This window comes from Notothenia rossii, assembly GCF_949606895.1.
Source record: "Notothenia rossii genome assembly, chromosome: 10".
NCBI classification, from domain to species: Eukaryota; Metazoa; Chordata; class Actinopteri; order Perciformes; family Nototheniidae; genus Notothenia; species Notothenia rossii.
The window spans coordinates 14409591-14433325 of record NC_136908.1 but is presented as its reverse complement, the minus strand read 5'-3'; the positions used below and the strand labels follow the sequence as shown (position 1 = coordinate 14433325).

Here is a 23735-nt window from a genome sequence, read left to right as displayed (position 1 = left end):
CACTCGGCTCCAGGGAGTATTTTGGGCCTTGGTGAAACCTAAAACTATAGTTGGGTGATCATGGCACACCATGGTCACAACAAAGCCTTATGGGTAAAAAACAGGTGCTATCAGAGCATCTGACACCATGATAACAATGAAAGCTGTTACTTTATTTAACTGATGATGCAGAGCTGTGATGAAGTTTTGATAAGACTTTGACGTGGCACCCAGGATCAGTTTACTAAAGTCAGCCCTACGTTCTAACTATCTTTTATTTATACCTTGTAACTAGAGTATTTGTTAACGAATAGTAAATAGTCAGATTAAAAGCATTACCTGTCTGTTATACACCAATAATAAGAATAATCAGAAGTTGTATCAGTTTTAAAACAAACTTTGGGTTTAATTACAAATGTAATGTTGAGCCTACCCAAAAGCCTCATTGAGAAATTAAGAAGCTCTGAAATATCTTAATTCTTGGTCTCACTGTATATCATACCTTTATAAATTATGTATTTCCAGCATTGAACTAACGTTTATCATCCCACATAGTCAACATTTTAGGGTTTAGAGATGGATATGTTATTCATCTGCTGTTTATGAAAGGATTTCAAACTACTGAATGTCCATTATGCATTTTGGATAGAGAGCGATTTTTAAAAAAAAGTTGCAAGCGGAATAATCTTTGTGTTAGTGGTCCGAGTCAAAATACTGTCTTTATGAAGTGAAGCACTGTTCACACTGTTGCATTCATCTATGCGCCCATACAGTAAAAAATAATTGTATTGACATTTTATTGTCTTGTCTTGCTGCAAAAACCAATTGCCTTTCAAGGACAAAAAATGTAAAGTTGAAATGTAAAGTTCTTTACAATATGCTACTTGTTTCTTTGAGTCAAAAAAATATTGGCCTCTGCTGCACCCACGGGCCATTTTCTTTACATTGCAATCCATAATCACAGAACTTGCAATCATAAATCAGTTGAGTACTCCTTTGAACCTGGTTGATCTTGGAAATTAAAACTGTGGACATTTTGACATATCATAAAGCACAGGTGAATTTAATAACCGCATGACTTTCCCTAAGTGTCCCAGAGAGCCAACTTGCACCAAACCAGGACATGTGGTGCATACTGGCAAGTGGAATGCAGCTATAACTGTTATTACTTTCACCTGTGCTTTTGAAAGAAAATTCAAAATGTCTGCTATAAATTATTTTTTTAAATGCAGTCCACCTGTTCACTCTAATTTAGGCTCTAATTTATCCAGAATATAAAACCGGCTTGGGAACTAATATAATATTGCATTTAAGGGGAGATTTTAAAACCAAATTTAGGTGTCAAACCTTGGCTCGACTTCACTGGATGAAGATGATGAAGACTTCCCTGTAAATTCAGGTCCATTCCCCTCATGCAGACTTCGCCACAGCGTCAATAACTATTTTTAGCGACTGTGTCTGAGGCTGCCATGTTGCCTGCGAGGTAGAAGCTCGTGAGCCGCGGAGAGAGGAGACACTGCGGCACTGAGTCACGGTCCCTCTCTCAGGTTCACCGTGTGGCTTATTTAGGACTTCCCGGAAGAGACAGCTGAGTGACGGGGCTGGGAGGCAGGAGGGGACCGCAGCACACAGACACGAACTCTTCCCGGGATATTGAGAGTCCAAAGAAAACATCTGCAAAAAGCGAACCAGAGAAGGGAGGTAAGTTGTTTTCTTATGACGAGTTTGTTTGTTACTGTGTTTGGTACATTTTCTGGGTGGGGCGGATGGATATTGGGGTGTCGCAGAGTAGCAGACATGTCCAAACAAAGTCATCTTCACCTGCTCCCTCCGCGCACCATGGTTTCTTACAGTAGGCTATAAGAACACTGAGTGATGTCATGTTAAGGGTGATTTTGTTTGATTTCATGTCGTTTCTTCTGGAGAAACGGTGATGTTGAGGTGTGATGCCTCAGATTTGAGGGGCGGTGAAAGTGCTGTCAGCATGCCAGCAGTGTGCCATGTCATGTTTTATTATGACGCGTCATCGTTGACCTGTGAGTGCCGCGTGAACACCACCTGTAATTAGACAATAGAGATTCAAGCTGCTTGTTTATGTTATAGGCTATTATGCATTAGGCTGTACATTTTCCGAATTTCAAAGTATTTTTTTGACAAACAATCTTAGCTCGAAGTTCATCTAGCTTTTGATGATAGTATCACATGTCTATGTTGGCTTAGATGTTGAGATACACTTTGGCTAAACTCACCTTTTGAGAAACAATTTTTGAGTAACCATTGACCGGAAGTACTGTGTTCTGAAAAAAAGGAAATCCCATTTATCCTTTCTGCTGATTACGGTCATATCAAATGATAAAAATGTCCACAACAGCTTTAAATGGTTCTTTAAGTGACATTGACTCTTCACCATTAGGCCCACATTTTATTGATATCATAGTTTTTTTTCCCGTCACAATATATTTGGCAGATAATATCGCCTATTTACTAGTTGTGTAATCATTTAAACATCGTTTTTGTCAGTTGAATTAAAGGAAGATGTCCACTTTCAGCTATGTAAAAAAAATATCAACATAAAACAAGAAACCATATAAGTGTTTTTGAAAGTTAATACAAATACGAAGACTTTGACTAACATACCGATGACGTCACAGCTTCCTGTTTAGTAGCTGTATAAACAACTGTAGCACCTGAAGCCATTGCCAGTAGTAAAATTGCCCCTACATTTTCTGCATAAAACACAATCAAGGGAGCAAGGAAATGTGTGGTCATGTATGTAAAGTCTTCTAAATTTCACACATTGGGGGAAAGAAATCGCCCAAAATGACCCATTGAAAAATATCTTTGACTCTGCCTGTAGCACACACACTACAGATAAACAGTTTTAACAGATATTTCCGTGTTTACTCAAAGGAATTTATACACTACAGTACTTTCGAGACCTGCATCAGAATACCCTACAGTCAGAGAGTCCTACTATAGCGGCAGACTGAGGCCCGATATAGCCCCAAAGATCAGATACCAGGCCAGAGGGTTCAGGAGACACGCGGTTCAGGGTAAAGTCATTAATATCTTTCCACTGCAGGAACATTTGTGCTTTCTCAGCTGTCGATTGGGGACTTTTTGTGACAAACGCTGCTGCCCACCTGTCTGCAGGAACAGAGGGAATAATGTTTTCATTCACTGGGGCTAAAATCTGCTAAAGTCCACTTAATATAACAGCTGCAAATTACTGATAGATGAACTCCATTGACTGTAACATGTTGAGGTTGTCTTGGGTTTGCCAGTCTTTGTCCCATACATTTTCTGAGTGTCTTGCTGTTCCCCTTCAGTTTCCTTGATGGGCTGAATGTATTAAGAGTTTATGAAAAGTTAAAAGAGCATTATTGGCCATGGCTTTGCATTGCCATGGAGAATTTGGCTGGCTGACAATGAATGCAATCAGTGCAGACGCCGGCTGTTTTTGTCTCATGGTTCTTAGTCTCTTTATTATTATTGAGTGTGACAGTGATTAAGTGGAGTGTTTTGTACTTGAGCAAATAGAGTAGTTGTCCTCTATTAAATGCATTAAATTAAAAGCTGCAATAATGTGACTGCAATAGGTCATTATTACCAGCCAGCATTGTGTGTGTATGATTTCTGTCACTGCAATAATGTCACATCCATGGAGGATGCAGTCACAAAAACGTTATAGGTGTTTAGTTCAAAATGATGGAAGAATTCAGAGATGTGTGAAGTCTGAGCTGGTAGTACGGGAGTTGGATGGTCTCTAGGTTTCATTTTTAATTATCTATACAACATCAGAACAAGAAAACTGCCTATCCCAATTACTCAGAGTCGGGCGTCTTTAAAAAGAAAACACGGCCGTTTGCTTGAATAATGACAAATTATTAATTGTTATAGCAGATCCCTCTTCTGATGATCAACGGCCATTTGTCCTAAAGAAATACAGTTTCCAACATTTTAAAGAATACACATTTAACTTTAGTGCCACAGAGTACAACTTTCTAATAAGACACACTTTATTGTATAGGGTTTCAGTCATTGTTGAAGAGTCACAGGTTTCTCACTTTGTCATTGACATTACTCATTGGATGTAAATATTAACAAATCGTCAGGATAAACGTTTGTATTGTAGCATTTATTTTATTTTTCTGCTATTCAAAACACAGTTTACTTGAAATGTTGCACATAAACACTTGACCTGATCTACAATATTATAATGGCAGATACATATTTTGGTTTAGTGTTACCAGAAAACATTGTTCACTACAAGACTAACTATATAATTGTACAGAAGGCTTAAGAGAAATTGTTTCCAAAAATATGAACATAATGCATTTAATTAACTTAACCCTCTGGTATCATTCAAATTGACTACCCTAATTAGTCATTCGGGACAATAATGTCCAGAGTGATACCGGAGGGTTAAACCTTTCTAATAAAAAAACAAAAAACAAACTCATGGAGCAGATTGGGACATAGCTCTCCAGGTTTTAGAGCTGTTGTGACCCAGAGAGCAGAAATAGCAGCTGATTCCTGCGACAGGCATCTGACTCTCCAGAGAGACGGCTCGATGACGCCCATCAGGACATTGTAGCCGCTCCTAGCACATAATTACAAGACATAATTCACAAAGATTACAGACAGGGAAAACAATCCAGTCATAGCTGACATATTAATGCAACTCAGAGCCTCCTGGTGTTTTTTTATAGATCATATGTAAAGCAAATAAACAGATTATAACTCTCACAATAGGATTGTGTGTGGGTCCTGGAGGTAGCAGGTGTCAGTTTAGGACGAGCGTGTTAACCAGCAGTTTGTCTAAACATGCTGCGAGATGCTGGGTTGAATTCCAATCTGTTGACTGACCGCTGCATTGCCTCACGATGAGGCATATATAAACATGTGGAAATATTATTTGGGGATTTTACAAGGTCACTGATGCCATCCTGGGACATAGATGTTGCTCAATATTAAATAAAAAAATAAGATATCCATTCCAATTCCTCTATTGAACATTATTATGCTGAAAAAGCGCAAGTTATGTGATTTATAGGTTTAGTAACAATTTCCCAATTATGTATAAAGTGTATTTTTTGTGCGTATACATTTATTTATTGTATGTGATTATTTTGGACCCAAACAGAAAACATGGATTTCTATTGTTTCTATTGTCAGGTGTTGTCACTGATTTCCTTAATTTTCTCCACTGTACTCACTATCCCTCCTCTCAGTCTGACTCCAGTTGCTTTCTTTCCCTGCTTGATCCAATTTATGATCAGAGGACCAGGCAGCTCAAACAGAGACAGTGTTCATATTAAGCCCAATGCATCAACTAAGTTACACTCTGTAATGACACAGCTCTTTAAGGAGCAGCAGCATGGGGAAGTTGAATAGTGATTATTCCCTCCATAGTGATGTGGAAGATGGAAAAACACAATTTCATGTATCACAAAATGAAAACATGATACTAGTGAGCTCACAGTACATCTCAAGAAACTGTTCCTTTGTTGCCAGGTTTGTCACCATGGAAGGATTAGTGGAGCGGCTGGAGCGAGCTGTGACTCGCCTGGAGAAAATGTCCATCACCATGCAGGTGTCCAACGGCATGGCTAATGGGGACTGTACCAATGGCATCGATGGAGGCAAGTCTGCTTCAATGATACTCAACTTCTTTTGTATCAACAGGTTAAAGATTGAAGTGAAAGATGGACATGAGAGCTTTAACATCTCCCTCTTGTGTCTGCAGGTCTGTCTCGGTGTATGGATGCCTTTGATGTCCTGCTGAGAGGTCCAGTGTCAGAGTACATGAACTACAGCAGAGCCATAGGAAGCGTGGTGGAGAAACATGTAAGTTGTGTTTGATTTATGCACCAAAGTCTCTCTAAACGGCGTCCTTATATTGTTCAGCGATCGAAATCCAGATGAGAGAAGATAGGAGTTGATTGAGCCATGACGAGTGACTTTCAATTATTAACGAAAAACAAACAAGCTGGCTACAGCCTGAGATAAAGATGGCAGGCACTACAAATGCAACATGATTTATTCCCTATATTATTAAGTCCCTCTCTACCAACTTTACATACAAAGTTCAGGATTAAATACTTCTAGAAGCTGTCCCTTCATAGTCCATCAACAATACTAAAAAGAGAAATACTAATTGTTGGACTACCAATTTAACTCCAGATGTAATTCCAGATGTGGCCCCCATTTTCTAAAATTCTCAGTTTGAAATGTTTTCTCAGTGGGAGCACAGATGGATAATGTGCAGCCACTATTGCAGTCTGTCTGTGCCAAACCATCATTTGATCGGATGCACATTTCTAAACAAACATGGATTGTTCTGCTTTTGATCTCACTTAAAGAAGTGCTGCACTGAAGGCTGAAGGACGGTGATGTTTGAGTTTGGGAGGTCCATCGCCCAAGGTTTCATGTCCACAAAGCCAAGGGTGGGAGTATGATTGAACTACGACCTTACTTTCATTTATCAAACCGCTAGTGGAGCACTGTTTCCTTTTTGGTAATGACCTGTACTCCCATCAGAGGGCTCTGTGTTTTGTGGTCAGCCAGTTGGCAATAATAGCTGAATAAATCCAGAACAACAGGGAGTGAAGACTAAAGGCGGGCAGACAGAAATCCCAGAAGAAAATGTTGGTTTATCTTCCTCTGTTCCTTGAAAGAAAGTCTGTATCTCTGCGTTCCATCACTGGACGGGGTGAGAAAGAGGGCCAGTGTGTGAGCGAGAGCCAGAGGTGGTTTCTCTAAGTTTGCAGAGCTCCTTTTATGGACAAAGCCTCCCCGGTGGTTCCCTTGGCCCGCGACTGCAGGTCTCAGACACACACAGGACCCAGCTGGCTGAGACGAACTCTCTCTCTGTGTGTGTGTGTGTGTGTGTGTGTGTGTGTGTGTGTGTGTGTGTGTGTGTGTGTGTGTGTGTGTGTGTGTGTGTGTGTGTGTGTGTGTGTGTGTGTGTGTGTGTGTGTGTGTGTGTGTGTGTGTGTGTGTGTGTGTGTGTGTGTGTGTGTGTGTGTGTGTGTGTGTGTGTGTGTGTGTGTGTGTGTGTGTGTGTGTGTGTGTGTGTGTGTGTGTGTGTGTGTGTGTGTGTGTGTGTGTGTGTGTGTCTTTTTTCTTTTGTATGTGTAAGACAGACAGATTCACAGCCCTGGATTTCAATAAGCTTGGGAGAACACGATGAAAGCATAAACGAAAGAGATTGAAAGAATGTCATGCACTGTAATATTCTCTATGTTCAGAATACACCATCATGCAAACACAAACTGTCAATCACAATTTGAGGGAAATGTATTTTCTCTTAGGTTTATTTTTTTATGTTAACAAATTCATTTTAAATTAAAGTCCATAGAAGTTTGCTTACATAGGCACGTAGGGGGGGTTAAGGAGTTACACAAACACTGCAGCCAGGAGACTGGTGTTCGTGTCCCATGTGAAAGGTTGACTTGTTTTGTTTTAGTTCCATGAATTAAGCCACTTTCAAAAGCCAATATAAGTCAGTTTTCATCAAACCTTTCTTTAGTTTGTCCGTTGTGAATATCTAGTTTGGGCCAAAACAATCAGCTGAGACTGATTGTGAGAGGGGTGTCAAAGCAAGCAAACCCTCATGTGGTTCAATTGCAGTGAGAACATAAACTGACCCAATTGCAGGAAGTGAACTAAAAACGCAGGGATTAGGCGCTTCCTGTGGGGGCAACGGTTGAGAAGCTCACAGGTAAACGAAAGGTGGGTTAAAGAGGACTGTTGCTTGACATCTGGGCCAATCTAAAGTCACCAAAAATAGTGACATTAATAAAGCAATCTAAGGAGCAAGGTAATATTGTATAAGGGATTCATGCACTCAATGGATCAGAGTCAAAGTGGAAACATGTTAAGGGCAAGTATGTGTGTGCACCATGAAACTATACTACCGGTAAATAGAAAATAAACCAACGTAAATATTTTCACTGATTCAAACTACGGCTTGTGAAACTTCCCTTAAATATCGTAAAACACTTGTTTAACCAAACATTGATCTTTTAGTGAACCTAAACAAGTATCTTTGCTGCCTTTTTGTTTTTTTTCACTACACATGCTGCTTGTTACACATATTATATTCCAAACCTATTTAAACTTTTTTCTTGATGATTGACAGGCGGACATGGTGAACACCGCACTGCAGACCCAGAGAACTTTCCTCAAGATGGTGGCCACTCACCAGCAACCTGCACAGGTACGACGTACTGATGGTGATTATAATAGAATGATTGACTAGACCTTTGATTACATAATGCATCATAAATAAAAGGATTGATTTAGAAACCTTAACTCTAGAAAATATGCCTTTGTGCCAGATATTTTTTGACACTTTACCCTTAACTCTGAGTCCTGTGTAAGACTGTAAAATTAGAGTCTATTGTTTGAGGGGAGTTTACTGTTAGGTAAAACCAGACCACTTTTACTGGATGGCAAACAATAGTTAAAAAGTTATTTATTGGTGTTTTATTTGCAACATAAATCATGTGTGTTATCTACCAAGACCTTGACAACAGTTAGAGTAACATTATCATGATTTTCCCACTGCCATTATTGCTGTTGGTATTTGTTGATTTTGTCATGTGACTAGATCTTATCATTAGGATTGGCTGCTGTGGTTGGTGTTGCTAAGCTAACTGCAGCGGGGGATGCAACTCTCATGTCATTCTGTTTCAAACGGCATCAAATGTTTCAAAAGTGATCATTATCTCAGCTCTGTGTGTCAGTGTGTGTCCTCCCTCCTGTGTTCCCCAGCGGGCCGAGCCGTTCACAGAGGGATTACACGGCTCTTTGACTAAGAAAACGCTAATACAACACATTCCCAGCATGTTCACGTATAGAGAAAGGGGGGTGGGAGAGAGAGAGAGGTGTGTGTGTGTGTGTGTGTGTGTGTGTGTGTGTGTGTGTGTGTGTGTGTGTGTGTGTGTGTGTGTGTGTGTGTGTGTGTGTGTGTGTGTGTGTGTGTGTGTGTGTGTGTGTGTGTGTGTGTGTGTGTGTGTGTGTGTGTGTGTGTGTGTGTGTGTGTGTGTGTGTGTGTGTGTGTGTGTGTGTGTGTGTGTGTGTGTGTGTGTGTGTGTGTGTGTGTGTGTGTGTGGAGAGATATGATCCCATTGGCCTCCTTTGTGCGTGTGTGTGAGAGAGCTGATATGATATCATCCCATTGGCCTTGTGTGTGTGTGTGTGCCCACCAGGAAGTGATTACTCTCTATCTGTCAGGTCAGCGTCTATGGCTTTCTCCCCAACCTACTTTAGATGTAACCCTGCCCACTGCCGTATGACGAAAAGCCAGAACACCTCTATACTCACGTGATCGCCAAACACATGTACTGTGTACCCGGTGTGCATTACATTACATTACATGTTAGACGCTTTTATCCAAAGTGACTTACATTCTCAATACTGTGGGCAAATTCCACACAGGAGGAATTTGGGTTGAAGTGTCTTGCCCAGGGACACAACGACATGCTGACTGCAGTGGGGTTTGAACACCAACGGACAACCCACTGCACCACACGCCTGGCTGCATTTACACAGATGTGTTCACATGTGCAGAGATTACGAAACTTTTTAGAGATATATATATTTAAATTTAAAACAAAGATTGTGTGGACAGAGTGGAAAAATACATGTTTTCATAAAGTAATGTAGACAGGGCCTGAATGTAGTCCCTTTAGCTGCTGTCATAACAAAAAGTTATCATCACTAAATTATTTTTGGCTGACTGCACTCCAATAAGTTTTTGCTAGATACAGGCTAAAGTTCTCAAAATATCATGAGGGATTGTCTCACCTGCTAGTTACAAGATTCTTAAAGTATTAGCTAATATAGACATATGGGCGCTGTAGCTGCTTTATGCGAACAAACCCATGTTTTATCTTCACCAATTATACTCACCAATACAGTGGTAGATACCAGTTTAGCTCAGATTACTGATGCAACCCAGAGTCATGTTTCTGTTTGCTAAAAAGCCAAATAAAAGAATGATATGTGAGAAAAGTCATTGTTGAGTCGGGGCTGCTGCAGCTCGACATGGTTGGGACATCAGTTCTTTACTTACAGTCAACATGACCCACAATAAACCCTTCAGAGCGCACACACGCATGCACACACACACACACACACACACACACACACACACACACACACACACACACACACACACACACACACACACACACACACACACACACACACACACACACACACACACACACACACACACACACACACACACACACACACACACACAGGCACTGAATATTTGCACCAACGACCACCACTACAAACAATTTCCTGAAAAACATTCACAAACAAACACACACATCACTCACACATTCATGTCTATATCTGAGTTCCTCGACACAGATCAGTCAGAGAAGGAAAAGTGTGTGTGACTCTGAACAGTGCAGCCTCTCCTCTCCCCACACATGCACACACACACACACACACACACACACACACACACACACACACACACACACACACACACACACACACACACACACACACACACACACACACACACACACACACACACACACACACACACACACACACACACACACACACACACACACACACACAGACAGATTACAAACTTCTGGCCTTTCTCTGCAGCGCAGCCCCTGTTGTGCTCTCTGACTTTTTATGGGCATGTTCTATATTTGAGCCTGTTGTCAGTGTGTGTCTGTGTGTGTGAGAGAGTTAGAGTGAAAGAAAGTAAGCCTCTCTCCCATGTGACCTCAAGTTGGCCTGTTAACTTCATGCGTGTGTGTCTTGCAGTTCAGACTTGCAGACTTTCCCAGTTACAGTTGGTTTCCCGTTGTCGCTTCTCCGCCTTTGATCCACTGCTTAGGAAGCCAAGATACGCTGTTCCATTGTAACACAGTGCTTATCAAAGAATGTGATCCAATGTTTCTGATCCTTTTGTCTGCTCATTCTCTTCCTGTTTGTCTATGTCTCTGCCCCAATTGTGTCATCTTTGTTCAGAGATGATTTCCTTTTTAGTTCAACTGTACGTCATTAACATTTCCTAATGCAGTGACTTAAAAGGAATACCTAACTCTCAAAATGACCATTAGCATATGAACCATTCGCCCAGTGTTACCTTGAATTCTTGAAGAATACGCTACAGCTTTCACCCTATTGCAGTAGCTTAGCATAAAGACTGCAACAGCAGGAAACAGCTAGACTGGCTCTTTCCATAATGTAGCTATTACAACCAGCAGATGTAGCTTCTGAGATATGTTTGTAAAAGTAATATATATTTCTCTGTGTTTAAGAATGCATTAGTGTTTGTTCCCACAACAGCTGTGCTAGAAGATGTATACAAATCATCAACATTATCCTGAGCTAGTAATAGCTGAAGGGTTTTACATGGAAAATGGTCAAATCTGTACTAACTTGATGCCAGCATGTACATTTGCCAAAACATTTTCAGTTAACAAGTCACTCGGGAATATAACGAATATATTTGTCTCGCTTCTCACTGCAGCATGAGTGAGGGGAAGTCCACACTCTACCTCACAACACATGATGACGTTGTTGTTGTGGAAGTTAGAGAAGGACAGACGGCTCTGAGAGTCAGTTGTTTGTGTTTTCACATTAATTGTGGAGCTAAAAAGATTAGTTGATTTGTCGCTATTTGGTCATCAATTAATTAGTTTAAACATGCCATAAATGAAAAAATAATCTATGATCAGAGTAATTGTTGGTTGCAGAGGTAGAGGACATTTCCTGTTCCTGATTTAGACTCAAATTCATGTTACCTCAAATCATCCTTACATAGCAACCCCTAGTACATCTGTAAGCTATCTGCTTTTGCTTCAAAGCTGCTCTCACACCAGTATCAGCTGGATTTAGTGAGAATAAAGGAGCGTCCATCTCAGCTTATGGAGATCATGTGCATCTCATCGAGGGAAGAATTAGGTTGAAAAAAGGAGGACTATTTCTATTTCTCCTCTACACGCAGCCTAGGAGCTTTTTTTTCTTATACAGCATCACCTGACATCTACATCTATGTACACTACAAATTAAACCTGCTTCTTGACAGTCACTTACACACATCAATTAACTGTGGAATCGCTACATACACGTTACGGCTAGTTATACCTTACCCTACATCTTATAGACAGATATTATGAAAGCAAATACACTGGCCAATCTTAATGAATGCAATCAATCCGCTACTCCAATAAATAAGTTTTCTGCAACTTCTCATCTGGATAAACAGCTTTGGTCACAGCTCATTAAATATTTCACATAGCTATTTTCCCTGCAGATCAGAGCAGTAATTCCCACAATGAAACACTGTGTTCCCGGACCCATGTGTGTGTGTGAAAGGTAAACTGTAAACACTGCAGGAGCGGTATGCCTTACAAGGACAGAGGGATCTCCCCATGAACCCAGGAATGTTTTATAGGAACAGAGCGATGGGGAGGGGAGCCGAGTGCTGGGAGACGTTATGTAGCTGAGATCTGGAAAATCCAATGGAAAAAAAACTCTGGCTAATAAAATGGGTTGCTGTCCTCTAGTATAGTTTAGGAATTAGTGGCTGGCATCAAGAGAAGGCTAGGTATGAGGAGGCCGGGAAACAATGCTGGTGTTTGGAAATGAAAAGAATCTGAAACATGTTGCAGACGAAAGTAGCTATCATGTTTTGCTTAAGAAGTTATAATCTTTGGTAGCTTTTACAAGTTTTCTTTGTGATTTAATTTGAGTGTAACATGCTGTTTACAAGTTTAAATATTCTGCCCACATCTTCTTCATCTGCAGATGGAGCTGAAAGACCTGCTGAAGCCGATTTCGGATCACATCCATGAGATCCAGAGCTTCCGTGAGCGAAACCGCGGCAGCAACCTTTTCAACCACCTGTCGGCCGTCAGCGAGAGCATCCCCGCTCTGGGCTGGGTGGCTGTGGTGAGGAAGATGAGCATTACACAGTTTAAAACACACTAATTACATGGCATAAAAACACACAAATGTATACAGGACAACACACGTAAGAAGATGCGTGTCAGCCTAAAATAACATTAAAAAGCACAAAAACACGTGTGTGTATACAAAAGAATAAAATAAACTCCTTCAAGGCAACTTTAACCTTCAATAACATGTAGGCATGGAAAATATCCATCTTTCTTTCAATATAAATGAGTAGGTTTTACTTTTTGAACATCTAAGATACACAAATGGTATTTGAACATTGGCACGCACATGTAAAACCATACAAAGTCAGAAAAAGTTAAACTCTAAGTAAAACAATCTAAGTTCTCTTACCTAATATGTAAATAAATGTGAATGTTTGTTATCCCCTTCTAAAACTATAACAATGTCGCAGACAGATAAGTATAAATAAACACAGCCCACTGTGTTTTACAGCATGTGTCCCACTATCTGCCTTTCATCAGTCTCTGTCCTTTGAGTTTAAGGATGAAAATCATTTAGATTAAGATCAAAGATGTTCCACTTGAGTTCTCAAAGAAAAGCCTCTAGAGCTGCTCAGTGTTTCTGTCAGGACGGACCTTTACCACTCAGGTCATATCCAACATCTCTCTACTGTATGTCATTATGACAAATCTGCTGAAAGACAGATACGTCTGACAGTGTTTCTGCCATACTAACATTGAGATGAATGTTTCCTAATGAGCATGAATATCTCTCAGTGTCAGAAGCCGGGTCCATATGTGAAGGAGCTGAATGATTCTGCCATCTTCTACACCAACAGAGTGCTGAAGGACTACAAGGAAACGTAAGTAACTCGTTTTTCACAGCACAATACATTTCCTGTCAAAAACATTGATTATACCATGTTTAACCTAATTTAAGACAATGACAATCTTGACCTTGTGATACTTGGAATTTTGCGCCATGAATTTTTTTTGAAAATGAATTTTTGAGTGATTTGGATAACTTGCAGTACATTGCCTAATAGCACAAATTGTACTTCTGATCTTACAAATTCAAGTCTAGATGTGATGATAAATGGAAGTAAAAACGCTTGTGCAAGGTTTTCTAAATAGAAATGACCTTCTATTTCTAAAATGCATTAGGTTAGATTTCTATGACTACAATAGCCTGCTTCTCTTAATCTGTAAAATGCTTCACTTTAGATGTTCATGATGTTCTGCTCTAACCAACCCTTACTTTCCTTTTCTTTTGCACCTTTTTTCGTCACTGCTTACCTCATTCTCCTCTCTGTTTTCATCTGACCATCATATCTTTGTCTAACCAAACTCCCCTTTTCCCCCAGCGACCAACGTCATGTAGACTGGGTGCGTTCCTACCTTGGAATCTGGACCGAGATGCAGTCCTTCATCAAAGAGTACCACATTACAGGACTGGAGTGGTGCATGAGCGTGAGTACTTCTTCTCTCAAAGTTAAGAGCCCCTCTGATAAAAATCAAACGATTTACCAATGTATGGGTTTTTTATATGCTGAAAGTCACAGAACCAGCTGCTGTATTTTAAGGAAAGTATCAGAAACAGGGTGCTAGATTGTCAGAGCTTCATTTATCACATTTGGGAACATTTCCTGTCAATTTGCTTGGTGGGCCTTTCCATATCATTTGAGTAACTCTTGGTTAAAACAAGGGGGTGTCAGAGGAGAAGCCATGTAAAGCTACATATTGGTATTTTGCAAGATTAGTTTTACAATTTCAAAACCATGGCGCAAGACTCGTTCTTTAAAGATACACATTTTGATGCGCAACCTAGCACGAGTCATGGTGCAGCGGGGTGAGGCCAGCCCCAACATTTCTCAATGAGTGCTTCCAGACCCTTTTTTCCCAGTTTTGCATACGCATGCCTGCAAATAATAAATTACTGCTGTAACAACTTGTTTATTATCTTAGCTGTCTTTAACTCTAGTTTCCATTCGCAGGCTGAGATATTTTTACATCGGAGCTCAAATTAACTCCTGCTTTTGCAGTACACTTCCATTTTTAGTTATGGAGCAGCCGGTTACATAAACCGCTGCAGAGAGCATGAATGAATGAGCTCCTCTCCAGAAGCTGCACCCGAGGGTTCGCCGTGGATCTCCCAAAACCTCCGTCACTCCCACACATTTCTGTTTATGGATGTCTCCTGTGGGACTCCTCTTCACTCACAAGATCCCAGAGATTATTATGGCTTGAAACCAAATACTTTTACCCACACTTGACCCTTTTTATTTATTGTAAACCAGACTCATCTTTATTAATTCAAGGAAAACCATTTTTTGTCTTTTTAGGAAATATGTGTATTGACTTTTATTTGATTGCGCTCTTGCTGAGAGTGAAATTTGTAGATAAATACCAAACTCATATCCGTAGGTACTTATCAAGCTTTAACCTGGTTAGCATAGCAAAACATTAGAAACAGGGGGAAACTGCCAGCGTAGCTACTATCAAAAACCTATACCAACATATACAGCGAGACTAAGATTTGAGATAAAAAAACTAAAGGTTTGACGAGGGAATATGTGTTGGACTTTTTCTTGACCTGGACCACTGACTTCCCCAAATGCTAGGAGGAATATTTTAGCAGTTTTCCTCCTGTCTCCATTCTTTATGGCAAGATAAGAGTTTAATTTCACTTCCAGGTCTGAAACTAGGTCCATCCATTGCTAATTTTTCTGAAAAATGCTAAAAGTGGGCAACTGGGTGAGAGGGTGGGCATGGAGGGAGACTGTAGATGTGTGAGGCTGTGACATCTGATAAGACGATGTTAAACTTCATTTCTAATATGAATTTCAAGATATAGATCATTCATGAAGGAAAAATAAGGTTCAGGGCTTACGAGCAAGCAAAGGACCCCAAATGTTAAACGTTTTAAATGATTTGGTTAAAGCCTGATGTGAAGCTAATGCCCAACAGCTGTGTGTGTTTTCTACAAGCAGAAACTTGAGAGCCTCCAGTGGCTGTGTGTGTGTCAGCTGTTGTCCCTGCTACTGTCAGACGACAGAGCTGAAGTGTGTGTGAGGGACGGAGTGTGTGTGCCTACAAGGATGGGAGTGTGGGGTACTAACAGGTGGTCCTCAGGGTTTACTTGAATGGATGTTTTCTTCACAGAAGAACCCCGACAAAGAGTCACACAGCCAGCTGTAACCTAAACCGCTGGGCTGGTCCCGCTTTAACACAGCCGTCATCTGCAGGCCGGCAGGGTCTAGTGACACGCTTATACTCTCACATGCACAGGCCAACATATGGAGGTGGCTTTACACACAGACAGAATTAAAGCAGCGATTGTATTCGCCATGACAGTCTGTGGTTTGTACTTGTTTAACTTTTGTCCAGAGCCACACACACACACACACACACACACACACACACACACACACACACACACACACACACACACACACACACACACACACACACACACACACACACACACACACACACACACACTGTCCCATTAGTTAATCTCTATTGAATGCCACGTTTTAACAAAGTATTTTGCACTGTATCTGCCATGCAAACAATTACCACCAACATTGCTGCGGAGCAACAATGACGTATCTAATCTCCTCTGATTTGTGTCACCACGTTGTTAAATATTTGTTCAAATTGTCCTCTCGGTGCTCTGTAAGCAATTTGTGGCAGCCTCTGAGCAGTAAAGTACAAAAAGAAAATCAACCCATTCTAAAGTAGGTCTGCGCAAAATCATTTGGTTTCTATTTTTATTTGGAATTGTTAAGGCCTATAAAATGTCGAAAAACAGTAAAAACCAGAGATGAAGTCTTCATTGTGCTTTTCTGTTGATTAATTATGATTAAACGCCCCTCAAAATATAAAAAAAGGGGGCGGAAATACCTTTTAACAAAAGTTAGGTTTCCCTCTGCTTCAGAAGAACTTGTTTGTGTACCCGTACACACAAGCACACACACAAGCTGGCATGAACACAGAGGTAGTCAGACTGTTTTACAACCATGTACAAACACACACACACACACACACACACACACACACACACACACACACACACACACACACACACACACACACACACACACACACACACACACACACACACACACACACACTCACGCTCGTTGCTGGTCCTAATCCAGTGGTATGCGCTGAGCTGTTTAGTGTAACAGGTCAGCATTGTTCAGCAGTGATATTCACGACACATGTGCCTCGGGTCAAAGGTCAAATAGTCTCAGCTGCACTCAGAAGCGCGTAATGTGACAGTTGAACCGCTGTGATAGGTGTGTGTGTCTGTCTCTGGCAGCTGTGCAAGGTCTTCAGTCTGTGTGTGCAAATGTGTGCAAATGTGTGTGTGTGTGTGTGTGTGTGTGTGTGTGTGTGTGTGTGTGTGTGTGTGTGTGTGTGTGTGTGTGTGTGTGTGTGTGTGTGTGTGTGTGTGTGTGTGTGTGTGTGTGTGTGTGTGTGTGTGTGTGTGTGTGTGTGTGTGTGTGTGTGTGTGTGTGTGTGTGTGTCTGCTTCTCTTCACTGTAGTCGATAGAAAGCTGGGAACTTCTACTGTACATCTCAAGAGTTAAAGCCCTTCTTTTTAGACACGTTGATGTGGACTGGATAGCACTGATTACATTTACCACTTAGTCAGTCAGCAACAATTTTCAAAGCCACTGAACTTCATTTTAAATTCTAGCGGAGATGCCAAAGTTTACGGATAGGCAAAGTAGGTCAGGTTGATTTTAATTTTTGAGAGAACTACACAAAAACCTGCGCACTGTATCAAAAGATCTAGACAAGTTTTATTGTAGAATTTCTCAATCTAACAGTCTTTCGTCAGGCATGCTCACACACAACATCACTCAAAAGGATGGCCTTTCTTTCCTCCAGCACCTGGATTTTTGCTACCCTCATAATAATTGTTTTAGTAAATCTGTATGGGAAATGCACAAGATATTTAGAATATTCCCATTTGTTGAATTGATGATATAGTTAGTTGTTGGTTTGAATATTCCCCCCTGTGTAAACATCATATAGATATAACAAAGAGCTGGGAACAAGCTGGTACAACATATAAACACATAGTACAGACAGATATAGAAAGTAAAAGCAGCTAAAGGAAGATAAAGGTCTTAGGACTGGTAAAAAGTGTCATATACCATGTAGTCAGGAAACAATCTCATACACCATGTGGTCAAAAAGACAGGAAGCTTCAATATATTTCCAGTGCAACACTCCCTCTGCTGGAGAGAAATGTCCCTGCAGCTTTCATTCATAAACCACCTGTCACCACTGCGTTTACTTTCATTTAAAGCCTGTTTTTCTCTACCCTCCAGGGCCCCATCGCTCCTCCTTCTATCTTTGAGCCCCCCAGCACTCCCTCCTGTCCTCCCCCACCTCCCCCTCCTCCCCCCGGCCCACCTCCGGTCTTCACTGATGACTCCCAGCCTCAGACTGGCCCCCCCCCACACTCAGCACTGTTCGCCCAGCTCAACCAAGGCATGGACATCACTAAAGGTGGGTTGAAGAAAGGTTATAGTAAAGCAAGGACTAAGTATTATACAAATTTGACTTTTTTAAACAGACTTAAATCAATTAAACTAAAAGGAATTTAGTGTGACAATTAACAATGATACACTTTTTTTGTGATAGTCTTTGTATTTACTTTTAGTCTACGTCCCCTATATCTTTTTATTATTTTCCTATCTTCTATTTGGCATTTTTTTGTTATTGTGTTAGGACTTCTATGTTGTGGTTTGTTTAGTTGAAAACTGGACAATTACATTAACTTTATGTTACAATAAAACGTTTTTTTATTTTTTTTCACATGAATAACACATTTTACATAATGTTTTCTTTATAATTGGTTTGTTTAAAATGTCTGAGGTGGTTCACACATATATAAATTCATTCTTACATCCCTGCATGTGCAAATACATTTTTTTTAAATCTATAGGTCTAAAGCATGTATCAGAGGAAAAAAAGACCCACAAGAACCCAAATCTGCGTTCGCAAGCAGCACCGACCAAAACAAAGTCTCCGGGGAACATGAACTCCTCCAAGGCAACCGTCCAGAAAAGACCCCCTCTGATGATGCTGGATGGGAAGAAATGGAGGGTGGTACGTCAAATGTTTCTCTTTAAGAGAGTAACCTTTTTGTGTGATGGTATGTCACATGTTATTGACTGAATCCAATTCCTTGTGTTGTAGGAGAACTTTGAACAGAAACACGACCTGGTCATAGAGGAGACGGAGTTAAAACAAGTGGCCTACGTCTTCGGCTGCAACAACTCCACCCTGCAGATTAAGGGCAAAATTAACTCCATCATCATTGGTGAGTGGCCTGAAAATAGACTGGAAATGTAATGAATCATTTCTGAATATGACTTACTTTACACGTATCATCTCTCTCCAGACAACTGCAAGAAGCTGGGTTTAGTTTTTGAGAACGTGGTTGGGATTGTGGAGATCATCAACTCCAAGTCAATTCAAATACAGGTGAGGAACACAAAATATTGGCTTTCAGATCCAACATCCCGGCATTAGGGCATCTGCTTGAACAGATGTATTCACATATGATGGCGAAATGTTTGAGTTTGGCAGCAGTTCTCCTGATTTCAGGTGATTTTCGATTATCTTTCCACCACATGAATGCAGCATTACAGCAATGCTCATCAACTGTGATGGCTACCATTTAGCTTCACTTTGTATGCAAGCAGCAGCTGCGCTATATTCTCATTCAGTGTCAGGTGGCACTTGTTTTCATTGTATTCTGTTACAAAACTTTGCAATCAGTTTTATTTTTATATCACTGCACATTTTGCCACATCAGTCATTTCGAGATGTCTTTGTTTAGGTGTTGGGAAAGGTTCCCACCATCTCCATCAACACGACAGAGGGCTGCCAGGTCTACCTGAGCAAGGACTCTCTGAACTGCGACATCGTCAGTGCCAAGAGCTCCGAGATGAACATCCTGGTACCACAAGACGACGACTACGTGAGTGTCTGAGATAGAAAGGGACAGGGAGGGATCTGTGTGAACTGGGAAGCTTCTTCCAATCAGATCTTTTCATGTAAAGGCACATTGCAATGAATAAGAAACCTTCTCAGTATGCATTAGACTTTGTTTGATTTTTTTTGTTTCATAATTTATGAAAATATAATTAAATAAATGTTTTTTCTTTGTTGTACCACAGAGGGAGTTTCCAGTACCGGAGCAGTTCAAGACGGTGTGGAACGGCTCCAGGCTGGTGACGGAGCCCACTGAGATGGCAGGCTGATGGACGCTTCATTATCCTTAGCAATTGTTTTTATCTTTTTTTAAATAATCTCTCCGTTTAAAATACAAAGGGATTATTGCAACAGATTCACTTTTGGTCTGCTCGTTGTCTCTCAATTTGTAATGTCATATCTCTGTAGCACTTTGAAACTATTAAGACAAGTTGAACCAGTGATAAGGTTTATTAATCTTCACTACAAAACACATCCCCACACAATAAATAGCTCAGGCTTAAGTCCCACAAACAGTGTGTTTACCTTTTCTTACATGTCTGCGCACTAGCAATGAAGGCATTTATGTAACAAACCATTATATTTCAACATTATAACCACTGTGCTTTTTTTAAATTCACTATCTGAGAGTTAAAGCACAATTTAGATCACAGCAGATACATTATTCTAGGGAAACTGTTACATAATGTTCACAAACATCACTTGGAGTTACGTTTGGGACAATGTGGTATATTTTCCATCAAATGAAGTGTGTCCTTAATGCGCATAATGTGTGTCATGTAGTACTGTACTGGCAGTCTATATATATGCAGTATAATCAGTCTTCACTACTAACTTCTATGAATATTTAGACATCAAGTTACAAGCACTGCACATTTGTAAACTCTTAAAATTGATAGTAGTAGTAAACATCCACTTGAGCACTTCCTACTCTCTATCACTTTGTAGCAATGTATCACATGGCACCAGCATATGTAAGAGAAGTTTACACCACTAATGCTTTTCAAAACGTTTAATTTACATGAAACAACTTGATGTTATTGTGTATCCTTTTTCAAATAAAACCAAAACCCTCAGTTCTTGCTTGTTGGTGTTATTGCAAAAGAGAACAAGATATTTCACTATCAGAGACGAGAAATATCACAATAATGACAAGGAAGCTCCAAATGGAAAAAACAGATAAAGACTAAAACATCAAGAAAAATCCACAATATTTACAGATAAAGAGAAGTAAGACAGTCACAGATTAAGTTTCAATATTTTCATTTTCAAGTAGCTTTTAAGTGAGTGCGGTCATTATGGAAGCAAACAGTATAATTTAGCTTTTTAAAACTGTTTCAGTACTTGAGGACACAAAAGGTGGAGATCAATTATCAAGATATAAGCTCAAATAACATGTGTGTCGAAGGCTTCCTTCAGTGTTTGATCACCATATTTCCCTGAGAGTCTTGAGTAAAGAGCATCTCGTCGTCCTCCTCCTCCACCAGAGATGTGTAAGCGCTCGTTCTCCCCGTCCCACAGTTTGTGTTACTCTGATCTTTGAGTGGACTCCTGGTTTGCAGACCTCTGTGTGCGATCACCCTGAAGCCTTCAGAGTCCTGAGTGAACAACATGGCCAGGCTGTCCTCGTCCACCTCCCTGCAGGACTGCTGTGGCGCTCGTTGTTTTAAAGGAGTGCTTGGCTTTGTCCACTTGAACTGTGACTCAGGGCTCTTCTCTTTATCAGCCCTTTTCCACGGCTGCACGGGAATATGTTTTTGAGGTGATGTACTTTTTGGTTCTGTCCATTTATGATAAGAAAGAGGTTCAATATGAGAGAGAGCCGAGTGCTTTTTGGGGGACATAGAAGAAGACCAAACCCTGCTGTTTTCCTTCTCATCATCTATCTGAGTGTTTTTCAAGGATTTTTGAGTCGAGGTTCTACCTTCCACATCGATCTGAATACCAAAGGCATCTTCACTTTGTAAACTGTATGGGAAACTTGGCTCAGAGTTCTTCCCTGTAGTATTTTTCTCATTAATCTGGTCACATTCATCATTATAATATTGGCTAAATGTGAGCAGCGGATCCTGACTCCACGCCTGAGGAGGAGGTTGACTGTCAGCTGGGAAAGAGGAGGCTGCAGTGGCCCTCCTCTTACTCTGTGGTGGATTTATCTCCTCAAACTGCTCATCTCCATATTCACGGTCCATGTTTTGAGAATGTGTGTGACTTGCTTCCTGCCACTCTGATGCTTCAGGCTCAGCCACATTTTCACTTTCCCACTCATGATACACACAAGGGTCAGAGTTGTGTAAGTCAGATATTTCAAGATCCATCTCACGTCTTCGTTTTGTTCCCGATGACACAGGCGTGGGTGCAGTGAGGGCATGCGTGGATGAGGCGGCTGATGAAGAAGGCTGCAGATGATCTGTGTTTGGCACTTCAGAAGTTGTCATCTTATTGAGAACTTCAGACAGAATGTGTAGAAAAAAACAATATGTTAACACTGGTCGATGTGTTTGCTATATCTCATAATTGAAGTTGTTTTAAATTGTGCCAGTTTTTAATGATTTATAATAGTTTCTTTTATTTGCATATTGACTGGTTAATGTGCCATTTAATGTGTGTTTTACGACCGCTGTATTCGTCTGCCTGTATTGTCTGTGTTTTATCTGTTGTAACTTTGTTATTAATTGAATGGCCTGATTTAACATAAGATGATATCTATCCTAAGAAAATGTCTTGACAACCTGATGGCAGTAGGGACCTTGCAACATACCTCTGCGCTGAGCTGTGAAGAAGGTGGATAAAGCGCTCTGTTTTGTCTTTGGCATCTCCATTTTGGTCTGAGTGAAGTTGAGTGCCACCGACAAACTGTATCCCCTGCCCTCAGTGAAGGGATTCAGCAGCTTAGAAATGGGACGAGGGGCTCGTTTCTAAAACACAAGATGTAACAAAAGGTAAGTAAAGATCCTACTAAGGTACTCACTATTAAATGTCTTGATTCACACCTTTATTTATAGAGCTAGCAAAATAGCTATTCAGTCAGAATTTAAAAAGCTAGTTTCCACACCTGCTTAGCTTTTCCTTTCAGCTGCACAGTGTCCAGCCAAACTCCACACTCCTCCTGGGTGGAGGTCTGTAGAGATGGTTTGGAGGTCTTCATGTCAAGAGGGGAATAAAGATCTGAAATACATTCAACAAAACAAAATACTGTTGTTCAATAAGGTAATCTAGAAATCTTTGCATAAAAAATGTAAAACATTGATACCACAGTTTGTCAAACAACATGTAACATTTACAAAATTATTAAATGAATGAATGACTATTTGCACTACATCGACAGTAATATACAGTTTGCTTTAAGAGCAATATCCCGTTCGATTTGTTATTGTTAATTTAATCACACCATAATTTTAACACATTTCTAACTAAGGAACAAACCGGTGTTAACTATCAGTTAGCCACCATCGCAACAGCTAACGTTAGTTGATTTGTATTTAGAAATGCCTTACTTTAGCTCTCCTTATAACACAAGTGGTCATATTAGATTTGAACTGACCTCATAAAATGGCTCTGGGATGTTTCTAGCTTTCGTTTGTCCTTCTTTAAACTTGTGTAGCTTAGACTTTATTATCGTTTCTTCAGAAATGTGTCCTCTTCCGTTTGTTTGAGTCTCGCGCCTCGGTGATGTGCTGCCGCTGATTTCGACTGGGTAAAAATTATAAAATATAAACGAATCTTAAAATAGTTTTTTTTACTCTAAAGTCTTTAAAAGGATAGATGTAAATATAACAAATACGAACTGTTTAATTTTAATTCGGCATTATTAATCTTTAA

The 23735-nt window shown here is 40.3% G+C and overlaps 2 protein-coding genes across 2 annotated transcripts; one reads left to right on the top strand and one right to left on the bottom strand.

Moving 5' to 3' along the window:
• Nucleotides 1-1454: 1454 nt before the first annotated feature.
• On the top strand, nucleotides 1455-20992 carry cap2 (cyclase associated actin cytoskeleton regulatory protein 2). Its single transcript, XM_079654708.1, has 13 exons — nucleotides 1455-1680; nucleotides 5497-5624; nucleotides 5729-5829; nucleotides 8126-8203; nucleotides 12781-12924; nucleotides 13668-13753; nucleotides 14255-14360; nucleotides 18239-18419; nucleotides 18859-19022; nucleotides 19113-19236; nucleotides 19318-19400; nucleotides 19759-19899; nucleotides 20099-20992. The coding sequence occupies exons 2-13, from the start codon at nucleotides 5507-5509 to the stop codon at nucleotides 20180-20182; spliced, it is 1410 nt and encodes a 469-aa protein (XP_079510834.1). The 5' UTR covers nucleotides 1455-1680; nucleotides 5497-5506; the 3' UTR covers nucleotides 20183-20992.
• aunip (aurora kinase A and ninein interacting protein) lies at nucleotides 20288-23686 on the bottom strand. The gene is made up of 4 exons (XM_079654709.1): nucleotides 23458-23686; nucleotides 22969-23081; nucleotides 22675-22831; nucleotides 20288-22362 (listed from the first exon to the last, which is right to left on the bottom strand). Exons 2-4 carry the CDS (start codon nucleotides 23059-23061, stop codon nucleotides 21329-21331), a joined length of 1284 nt encoding a protein of 427 aa, XP_079510835.1. The 5' UTR covers nucleotides 23062-23081; nucleotides 23458-23686; the 3' UTR covers nucleotides 20288-21328.
• Nucleotides 23687-23735: the final 49 nt, after the last annotated feature.